This window comes from Centruroides sculpturatus, unplaced genomic scaffold (assembly GCF_000671375.1).
Source record: "Centruroides sculpturatus isolate CEXI.00-Female unplaced genomic scaffold, Cexi_2.0 scaffold461, whole genome shotgun sequence".
Taxonomy (NCBI): domain Eukaryota; kingdom Metazoa; phylum Arthropoda; class Arachnida; order Scorpiones; family Buthidae; genus Centruroides; species Centruroides sculpturatus.
The window spans coordinates 374,103-386,197 of NW_019384704.1; the positions used below are offsets into that span (position 1 = coordinate 374,103).

A 12,095-nucleotide genomic window follows, 5' to 3' on the forward strand; every position below is an offset into this window, starting at 1 on the left:
AGTAGAAGCCGTTTTTCCGGTTAAGACTTAATCCTCTCCCTCTCCCCCCCGCGTTGGAATTTCGAAAAATCCTTACTTAGTGTGCGTTTCCATGACGTACCCTAACTGTGTACCAAATTTCACCTCTTTAGGTTAAGCGGTTTGCTCTGGGCGATGATGAATCAGTGAATGAATGAATGAATGAGTCAGTCAGTCAGGACAAGCAATTTTATATATTTAGATTGTTTTAAATCGCTTCAACAATTGACAAGAGTTTTTTATCTCCGAGTAAAATGCATTTTTTTGTAGAAGTAAATTTAAATTTAAATAGAATAAATTTAATGAAATGATACACATAATTTATTTTCCTGATAATATAATTGGTATTTCATAAAAAGTAAATTTTTCAGATGAACTCTGTAAAACGCATTCTGAAATACAGCAATTTGAAATCGGAAGCATCCTACGAAAGTTTGCCTAATAAACGGCCTCCCTCTGATTGGCCAGAAAGAGGAGAAATTCATTTCGATAATGTTTCTTTGCAATACTCCAAGGATAAAAATATTGTGTTAAAGAACTTAACATTTCATATTCGCTCTGGAGAAAAGGTAAAACATCTGAAAATTGGAAGAGTATTGTTTATAATTATTGCTTGAATTGGTGTTTATTATAAATTAATTCCAGATAGGAATCGTTGGGAGAACAGGAGCGGGAAAGAGTTCTATAATTGCTGCGTTATTTCGCATGACAGAGCCGACAGGAACGATAACCATCGATGGTGTTGACATTAAAGACATTGGACTTCGAGATCTTCGTAGTAAAATATCCATTATTCCTCAAGTAAGTAATAATTAATTCGATATGTATAATTCATATTTAATTACCTTTCTACTTTTTCCACGATAAAAATGTTTTTATTTCCTTTTCCGTACGAAAATTTAATTTGTTAATTATAATAAAACATATCAATATCGATGCAGTATGCTAAGCAAAAAGGTATAATGTAATTTGAAAAAACTCATTATTAAGTAATGTGAAATAACTTGTGAAATGTAATGTCTTATATTTCGATAAAGTCACATTTATAAACATTGAGGCACGATTATTTTTTTCTTAATAAATTAAAAACAGCAATTCGAACTATAAAAATTTTTGATGATCTAAGTTAAACGAACATATACGTTATAAAATATATTACAGACACGAAACGACTACTTTTTATGCTTTATAGAATTTTTCAAAAACATAGGTATGATTTAATGAATTGAATTTTAACTTTAATACAAATTCTGATTTTGAGACTAATAGTTTTACGTATTTAATTGATATCTTTATACGAATCTCAATAACTTCATATTTTTATTATGAATGAAAGATGTGTTACAATACAATACAATATAATATTGTGTATAATATAATATTATCTATAGACACGCTAGTACAATATGCGGTTCCATTCCTCAACACTGGAAGTTTGGTCGTGGGTTTGCGTCTCGCCCAGACGTGATGGTAAAAAGACCCCGATAAACGGCCGGTTTTATCCATGTCTGTAGCGCCTGAATAGGTGCCAAAGACTTCTTAAAAGGCATTATTCCTCGCATAACGAGTATCATAAACGCATAGAACTACTAATACGTAACAATTTCATCGCACTCTCTCACGGGGTTATCTATCGCCCTCTATTACTCTATCAATCTATACAGTTACTACAGAGTATGCATATATTTTTTCAGGATCCTATGTTATTTACCGGGCCACTTCGAAGAAACATGGATCCTTTCAATGAATATTCTGAAGAAATGCTGTGGAAAGCCATAGAGGAGGTTACAATTAAATTAATATTTTTCGATTTACTTCCAGATTTTTCTCTTTAAACTTTTTTCTGATTAAATTCAATTTACACGTATTTATTTTTTTATAAATATTTGAATTAAAGGTACAACTGAAAGAAGTTATTAGTAAATTACCTGGAGGATTGGATTCGCATTTAACAGAAGGAGGGCGAAATTTCAGCGTGGGGGAAAGACAGTTAATTTGTCTTGCCAGAACCATTCTTCGCCAGAATAAAATTCTTGTCATGGACGAAGCAACGTCCAATATTGATAAAAGGTTAGAATATTATAAATATTACATAATTTCAAGCATAAATCATTTTATTTTCTATTGATAATTCATGTTACATAGATAATATTTATCGGTATAAGTTTGGTGTAAGTAAGATTGTGTGATATTCACCCTGATTATAGTACATTGCATTAAGCCACTAATAAAATGATTGATTTGCATAATGATTAAACTTACAATCAATCGCTCTGGAAATCTGGAATTAAATTTTAATGAATTATCTCAAATATAGGCCTATTAAGTGCGAGATGTTTAAAGTATATTTTATCTCGTTTCTCATCTTTCGTTTTTTTTTATATTTTGTGTTTGTCATAATGAGGGTGAGTAAGGGAGAAAAGAGTTTTTTGTCTACAAGCCAAACTGTATGTATTCAATATATGTATTCATATTATGCCATGAATACGAATACATATATTCATAATACTGTATTCATATTGTGCTGTGTATATATAAAAATTGTAATAGGAAAAGTCTTGCATTGTCAACATGGCAAACTACATGGTGTATGTAAACATTTTGGCTTCCTCTACTTAATAAATTTATTTTATATTTGTGAGAACCGACGGGGTATAGTGCCGAGCTTCTCCCCACTTATAAGCTTCTTTGTCAGGGATATTCGATGTGTTAAGGAATAAGATGGTGAGCGAGATCGTAACAAGGTGTCGGTCGTACTCAAGGATGACACATAATCTATATCTATATATAAAAATGAACATGTATGTTTTTATATTTCACCTTTCCGCCAAAACTACACATCGCACGTGAATGGTTTTTGTATGTGGTAGTAGCCCCAAGTCTCCATTCGTGCATAGGGGTGGTTGCGTCTCGATAGCTATAAGGGTGCGGGAGATATGAGGCTGAAAGTGGTTGAAAGTGGCTTTCTATTTCGAATGTTTTGTTCGAATTTGTTCGAATTAAATTCGAACATAAAATTCGAATATTGGTTCGATTATAGAACGATTGTAAACGTTCCAGAAACTTTGAAAATAGTTCGTTTGACTAAACGTAAAAATTCTCTAATTAGCCTGGAAACGGGGGACCTAATTCTTGCATTATGTGAAAACGGGTAAGATTAGCTATAATGTAATCTTCACTATCGATACTTTTTGCCCAGCGAAGCGGGTCCTTGCAACTAGATTCTAGATTACTTAGAAAAACAGTCTATTATATATTAAAAAAACTATATTACATACAAATAAAAACCCAGCGAAGCGGGTCCTTGCAGCTAGTTATATATATAAGAATAACATATTTAATTATGTAAAGCTATACAAACGAGCACAAGTCAAAAGACTACAAAAAGGGAATAATTCGAAAATACTTCTAAGTCGTCTAATTATCTAACTCTATAAGACATAATATTGTCTAAGTTCAAGCTATGATCGAGAGGGAGACAAGGAACGGGAGAGAGAGGATCGAATTTTCTCTATGTGATTACTTCTCTGGTTTTGGTACTTTGAAACCGTGCTAGTAGTTATTAGTAGTAATTCAAACACGAATTATTATTGTATTTATTTTCAGGCACTTGGCAATTTTTATCATCAAATTTTATTTAGTTGATATTATTTACACACGTTTCAAGCATTTATTGCCCCTCTTCAGCCAACTAAAAACAAAAATTCATAAGTTACAACCCTATAAAATTACAAACAACAAACATATTAGGTATTGTTTTTTAAAAGCATACGTTTTTATTCTACAGGTTATTGAGATATTAAAACCACAAATTTCAATCTCCTATGTTTACTTGTTATTATGGAATTACCACCACTTGTTTGACCCTTAACACTCTTTATTCTAAGAAACATACGGTTTTCGTATTATATAAAATATTTAAAAAACCTTTTTATATAAATTTTCACTTATACATTTACATGATAACAGTACAATAAAGTACGTACCTAATTATCTGTTTTTTACTGTTATAAAATTTAAACAATTATAACAATAACAATTATTGGTTGTTTATTGTCAAAATCAACATATTATAGTACAAATGTTCTTCAGGCATCGCGTTGTACGTTATAAAAATCAATATTAATTCATACTTACAGATAACAATATCCCTTTTAGGGAAGCCGTTCAGTGAGTGTTCACCGTAACATCCAATATCATGCTACAGTTTGAGTGAGCTGCATTTAAGAATAAGTTGTTTTCTGCTGTCCGTATTGACTAGTTATAAGTTGTTAGAGTTTCCAAATAAAGATTAAAATACTTAGAGATTAAAATATTTTTTTATTTTGTTACCTGATAATTTTTTTCACTTTCTGAAATGCAATGATTTGCCTTTCCTAAAATCAATCAGAAGAGTTTGTCTCAGGATTGTTTGTTTGCTGTCCCAAGTTGAACGTTAAATATGAAACTGAATACTCAACCTATCTCAAACGAAATTGTCTGAAGTAAGTTCGCTAAGTATAGTTTGTTTGTATTAGGCTAATGTGGCTTTAAGCTTTTGTCTAGTATGAAAATGACTTATCAGTAACATACAAGGTATATCATTTATTACTATATTATGGTTAACAACACTAATCTTAACTCCTACAAGTGTATTTATTATAAGATAATTGCTGCTTTACTGCAATTAGTAACTTACTTAAAATGAAAATAAACTTGACTTTATACTTTTGACAAGAAATCTGTTCTGATATTGGATTTACTGACATTCACTACCATAGAGGTGATTGAACCCTATCCATCGGATATAGATGCAGGATGATTTTCTTAACTATATATGTCCAATTTGGTGTGAATTTTCATGGGTTCAGCTTTGTCTTCTTCGTCTTGAGATGGAAAACATTTAATGCAGGATACTACAAAATCAACCTTATCAATTAATTGACTAATGAAATATTGACTAGATTGGCTTTTTTCAAATACATGTATTTTCTGATCATGGCTTAAAGTTGCACCTTTCCACTTGATGCTATTTTTTCGATAGTTTTCCAGCTCAGAAAAAAATCACAATCTCTGACAAAATATGACGTTTCTTCCAAAGGTTTTACAATATCAGCAGTCTGTTTTAATTTTCCTATCCTTGAATTTCCTCACATGTTGATGTGGTTTAGTAATGTATTTTTTCACTTACTCCTTTCTGGTTTTCGCTATTATAACTTGAACTGTTTGTGATACATTTCAATATGGGAAAACCGTTTTATTTATTTTTTTATTATTTATTTTTATTTATTTTATGTGAAAGAACCGATTCCTGTCTGCAGAAAATAATTCGAGAAAAATTCGAATCTTGTACGGTGTTGACAATAGCCCACAGATTACATACAATTATCGATTCGGATAGAGTTCTGGTAAAATTCTTTTTTTTAATAATATAAAAATAAATACCTGTTAGTAATTATAAATTTAAAATTTCTAGGTATTAGATACAGGGAGAATACAAGACTTTGACTCGCCGTATGCATTACTGAAGAACGTAAATGGTATATTTTATAATTTGGTAAAGAAGACGGGAGTAACTTCAATGAATGAGTTATACGAAATTGCCAAAGTTAAATATTACGATAAAGAGAAGGTAGAGCAAACAAAACTATAAAACAGTGAATTTTATTCTATGTATAGACTACGAGGATCTGGTATTATGAATTTTTCGTTCAAATTAGTTCTTAGAGTTTCACACATCACATAACATAAAATTGTAAAAATCTAAACATTTGTTAGTATATGCAAATTTTACGGTTTAATTTATACATGCTGATGTTTTATTGAGATGCCATCAGCAGTTTTTTAAAATAATATAGTGAGAAATGTTTACAATGGTTTAATTTCAGAAAAGAAGTAAATTTTAATATATAAAACAACAGAAAAAGATTTAATTCAAATAATTAAAACAAAAACTTTGTGTACTTCTTTAATCAGAACAATCTTAGTCAAGAATATAATTCCAATTGTATGTATTCTTGAAAAACTTGGTTTACCGTAATAATTAAAGAAAAATTACATTATTCAAAATGCTTTAGCATTTGTTTTATTTCTTTTCGTGTTTCTAATATTAAATCGGTGTGTAATTGAAAACTGGTATAAAATTTATTGTATTCTGTTGTGTTTAATAGGAAAAACAGAAAATTTTCAAAATTGCGATAACGTTAGTCATAGTGATTCGATACACTTTAAGAATATTGTACTTTATAAGCCTACATAAGTAATTTTACATTATATAAAAACACATTATTAATTTTATTTTTTAAATTTATTAATTTTTCTATCATATCACCAAGAACATTACAAATGTCATAAAGTATATTGACTAATAAACTATGTAAATTATCCGAAATATATTTATAATCTAGTTTTTGATATTTTAAAATTTAACACGAAGAAGGGTGGTTTATGAAATCATGAATAAACTCTTCGTTCAGTATATAATAAGTGAAAACTAAATCTTAATGTAGATAATAATTTAGCTTATGTAGAGTGTCATTTTTAATCGTTCTTATTTCAAAACTGTACTCATGTCTAATTTTTCGTATATGCGTTTTGACGAATTTATCTAAAAATATTTAAAATTATACTATTTTATTACAATCGAGATATTTCGAAAAATACTAATGAATTTTTTATCTAATACTTGATGTTATGAAATTAAAACCCCTTTTCCCTGTTCAATATGTTTTTTGATAAATGGACTAGAAGTACATAATTTTTTCATATTAATTCCCAGTTTAAATTACTTGAAAATTCAGAAATTAACTCAGAGGTTAAGTCAGTTCTTTCACTTATAACATCCCACTTAACACAGTTTTTAAACCATGAAATACTATTTTTGTCTATTGGTAAACTTGATATTTTTACGCAATCAACCAATAAAATTTGTTTTTATTCTGTAAGAAAAATTTCCAAATTTTTCTTACAGAATAAGAAAAATTTCCAAATTTTTCTTACAGATATGTTTTTTTTTTTTTATTTTTTATAGTCATAGCACACATTTCAATAGACGTTACAACATTTCTTCCTAAAATACGAGGTACAATAATGTTGATTTATTTTTCAGTACTATTTTTAAGAAAATAGTAATTTATTGTTCCGTGTTTCCCCGAAAATAAGACAGTGTCTTATATTAATTTTTGCTATGAAAAGTGCGCTAGGTCTTATTTTCAGGGAATGTCTTATTTTTTCCAGGAAGAAAAATTCACATTTATTATTGAACAAAAAAATTCCCAAATCGAACTTAGACGAGAGTGACGTATATCCGGTGTGTCGAACTGTCGCCTTTTTATAGCGTCAACATCGGACTCGATGACCAATTAGTGCTTACTAAACCGTAGCACTATGCAAATGTCATGTGGCGTGATTCCCGGCCGACCAATTAGCCATCACCAGCCGTAACGTTATGCAAATCTGTGATTCCCAAGCCATAGTCTTATGCAAATCATGCCGTGTGGCGTAATTGTCTGCTGACCAATCAGTGGCTGTACTTTCAAAAAGCCAACGGCCACTTTCAACCATCTGTCGATGACCGTTACGACTAAAAAAAACTTCGCTAGGTCTTACTTTCAGGGGGAGGTCTTATATTTCACAATTCAGCAAAATCTGTGCTAGGTCTTACTTTCTGCGGATGTCTTATTTTCAGGGAAACACGGTAATTAGTACAATTACATTTGAAGAAATGTTTATAAAATATAAAATACATTAAAATTTCCACAAAATAAAAGATATGAATGTATTTTTTTCTTTTTTTTGTAGTAAGTAATAAGATAACAATCTCATTGTGCACTAAAAATTTCTGAAATTCCTGCAGACAATTTAATTGGATATGTACTTATGTATTCACTCTTCGAAAATTTTTCTTTTTTTAAATCCTAATAAATCTTTTAATTTAGTTCCGAATGAGTTTTTTTTTTCGTTTCCGAAAAATGTTTAATTTTTCTTTTAAATTGTCCCAAAATTCGTGCTGTCGATAAAACCAACAGCAAATAATACAACTTCTCTATCTTACATTAGATACGAAATTATGTCTACTATGTGACTTTCAAAAACATGTTTACCATTGATTGTTAATTTGCCTTTACAATTTTATCTGAAATGACTTCGATGCATGTTATCAATTAAATGTTGAATATAATTAAGATACGAATAAAATTATATTTATAATAAATCTGTCATCGACAGTTTTCTTTTCAGGTTGAGATTCTCTTTCTTCAATTTTGTCAGATACAACAGATACTCTAACAGGATTTAGGAGCGTGAATGGTGCTCTCATATCTTTAAATTAATAAACTTAATAAGTTTACCATCAATGAGTAAATTAGTACTCTCGAGTAATTCTTCGATATTACAACCAATTCGTATTTTTGGCTTTTAATAAATCATAAATATTTCGGAAGGAACTAAACCCATCTGCTTCGCCATTAGATTCTTTTTCTTATTGTTTTACCAAACTACTTTCCATAGGCAATTTCACATTCAACAGAAGGGTAAAACACTATACTGGATTGATTTACCGAAAATCTTTGTTTAGTATTTAAAGAAATATGTTTCCCACTCAATTTCCTAATTAAATTTTAAAATTTACTTAATTTGCACACGTTAGGTGATGTTTCCTCTTAACAAAATTATCAAATATTTCACGTAAAACTTTAATTTAATTAGGAGGAGCTTCTTTCAGTATTGCTCTGCTCTGTAACATTGTACTCTTTTTCGAATTCCACAGCTTATGTATGGGACTGCTCACACCAGTTAGCGGTCGCGTACATAACAGGCCAAAAGGTCACAACGTTTTCAGTCATAACGCGGTATCGCCAACGCAGTGCCGACTCTTCGGTCACACAAGTTATCATAAGAACGCCATTCATTTCAGTGTATCAACTAGTTTTAAAACTAAAAAATTTATTTTTAATAGCAATTCTACTAATTCTATAATCTAACCCAAACATTTTTTACTTTTTAATGCAATAATTATCATATCGGTTTTGGTACTTCCAAAGAATATTGTAATGTTAGCGCAGTCAGAGTATACTTTTTTTTATCTAATTGAAAAAGGATAGTAAGGCCAAAATGCATTTCGTTTAGATTAATTAAAAACACTGGAAGCTTGTTGATCAGTCCTAAAAAACTATATTTCTATAATGAATTAATACAAACAAGGCTAATTTTATTATATTATATATTGTTGTTATTAACAATTATAAACGACTTGCCAAGTTTTTTCCAGAGATTCTCGTATTAGTTAGCAATGAGTTCGAAAGAATACTCACGATCTTTATTGCTTTGTCATTGCTCTCCATAACGAAAGTGAATTCAAACGAATACATTGAAAATAAGCTAGTATATTTTTTAAAGAAATACCACCCTGACAAATAATAGATGTTATGGCCAAATATGACTGTTGACCATCGTAATTACAAGACGGTTGGCATGCTGTAAAATTCAATATAACAGGAACAGGTAGAATAAAATAAAAGAGATCGAAAAAGAGAAAAAATGGCGAAAAGCACGAGAATCCAACTAAAGTAACAAGGTTCAGAAGAAAAAGACAATCATTTAGAAAATGAAGAAAATTTTAAAATTTCACAAATACAAGCATAGTTTGTTGTGAAAGAATGTGAAATGACCCTCCAGAAAAGTAAGTCAGGACCAAAATACACGAAAAAGCAACTTGCTTCTCAAAATAAATTCTTCTGCTGAAAATATGTGATGTAATTTGGGAGAGAAAAACGTTTTTGTGATTATAGACAAAGGGACTTTTCTTTGACAAAGGTGAAGATGACAATGAAAATTATTTTATGAAAGAAAACAGTAGATGTGTGACTTGAAATGTAGTTTAAACGACTGACCACGTTTCTGCAGAAGCGTTTTTTTTAGACGGAAATTTAGAGGCATTCATTACGTTATCGTCGATCTCTATCAAAAACAAGTATGTGAAAAACAATGCATTTAGAAGAGAATAATAAATTTTGTAAAAAGTACTACTGAGATATAGTATGTCCTCTGCCGAAATATGTCTATCAAACATCAAACACATTGCTGAATACACAAATGCAAAGTTGGACAATACAGAATTGATGCAAAAACCATAAAATATTAAGAAGCCACCAATAAGCCAAAAGTTCAAGATTCAAAACAAGTTAGCAAGTGTAAATCTGACCAATTATCAAAGTAAATGCTCACAAATACAGTTCAAAGTACAGCCGATTACAACATTAATCTTCTCATTTTTATGTTATACAAACACATACATACATAATGTACATGATACATACATAATAAATTCGTATTGTATATACGCTTCGCAACGCCATGCCTAACTCAAGCTGATAACAAAGTACTAACATATTTACAATATTTATAATAATGTAAAAAACTGATTTGCATATGTCATCTACCTTACCAATACGATGTGGTAGTTAACAAAGGGAGTACAGCTTGTAATTAAAGTCTAGAGAATACATTAAGAAGGGACTTCAATTGCTTGCAGTGACTGTCAAAAGCTCGGAGTATCACTTTACCAAATTTTTGAAGAGCTAGAAAAAGTCTTTATCTTAAAAACAAACTGGGTCACAAGGCCAGTGTTGCTAGTTTCGTAGATTAGGAGCAGGAGTTAATGTCGTTTATTTCTAAGCATAATACATTTGTGGATATAATTTAATACCTGTCTTTCTGTCCACATGTTTTTCAAAGCTTGTCAGTAAATCTGAAGCAATACGAACTAAATTTCCCACAGAAATTGTATAAGCCAGTGTTTTTCAATCTTCTTGAATACGCGACCCCTTTACAAGTTAAAAAATTCTGGCGACCTCCCTAGGGCCATATTAAAACTATATCAGCTATATCAGTGATTTTAAAAACTATGTATTTAATTTTCTTTCTGTTAAGACAAATTATTGTTGATTAAAATGAAAATTTCAGCAGAATCGACAATAGTTTAACACACATAAAGTATGAAACTTCCTTTAATTGTTACATTAGGTACATGAAACACTTGACCTTTTTTTTGTTTTAGGATCTGAATTTTCAACTTCTACTTTTCTGCTTTTTATTTCCTTTTGCAAATCAGCTCAACACTTTTTCCGCTATCATTTTCTGGGGTGAGCCGTAATTATCGCTGAAATTGTAGATTTTTTAATGTAGTGTAGGACCTACAAACACTTGTCTTTTTTTCTAGCCGCAAAACCTCGTGTAAGTCTTCGCGACCCCCCTGGGGATCGCGACCCACAGTTTGAAAAACACTGGTATAAGCATAAAGTAAGGATAAATCCACTTATAGTCACATAAATTTTTAAAAAATGTGTTGTTCTGATTTCAAATTTCTTGCCAACTAGCAATTACGTCTTCTTGATCATAGCAGAACAGATTTTGTCGTGGGTGATTGGTAGTTTAAGATTACTTGTAGCTCCACTTTCTCGTTTGACAACGCTGACTTAGGAAGTCAAAACTTCTAATATGATGATACGAAGAACAAGTAAATTATCTAATAAATGGAATTTAATACCTTTTCTCCTAAATATAAATGTTATCTAGTATTAGAAAATTCACTTAATAATTTAAATGACGACTTCTGATGTATAATACGAGGGGGTTTCAATAAATAACTTGTGAGATCAGCCGATGGTACTTATATACTAAGATAGTTAGTACCACTTAATCGGCAACTAGTTTGTGAAACTAGTTCTCGTTTGTCTACAAGAATGGCCTTTCCCAAACTAAAGGAAACGAGTGTGGAGGGTCTTACAGTTAAATATTTAAAGCGGAACGAAGAATTGTAGTATCCCTCATTTCCAACGTCAGGGACCTGACACCAGTTTGTCAATTTGTCATTCGCGGAGAAACACACGATGTAGGATCTGATTCAGATAACAATTCAGGAGACATATCTTCTTAGACAGTCAAATAGTAAAATTTAATAATCTAAAAATAACGATATTATACAGTATGAGTAATAATCAAATATTCAATCAATCGACCAATACAACGAAATTGACAACTCAAACGCGTGTAGGGAAAAAGTATTCTTAATTTATAAAGTGACGAGAGAGAGAGCTCAC

At 30.4% G+C, this 12,095-nt stretch overlaps 1 protein-coding gene across 1 annotated transcript in view; it reads left to right on the forward strand.

Moving 5' to 3' along the window:
* LOC111627627 (multidrug resistance-associated protein 4-like) overlaps positions 1-5,910 on the forward strand; it is an 86,023-nt gene extending 80,113 nt beyond the window's left edge. Inside the window, exons 19-24 of the mRNA XM_023371210.1 lie at positions 390-587; positions 664-819; positions 1,713-1,802; positions 1,916-2,088; positions 5,300-5,405; positions 5,474-5,910. Coding sequence (XP_023226978.1) covers positions 390-587; positions 664-819; positions 1,713-1,802; positions 1,916-2,088; positions 5,300-5,405; positions 5,474-5,650 — 900 coding nt within the window. The 3' untranslated portion in view covers positions 5,651-5,910. The remainder of the gene's footprint in view (positions 1-389; positions 588-663; positions 820-1,712; positions 1,803-1,915; positions 2,089-5,299; positions 5,406-5,473) is intronic.
* The last annotated feature ends 6,185 nt before the right edge of the window (positions 5,911-12,095 follow it).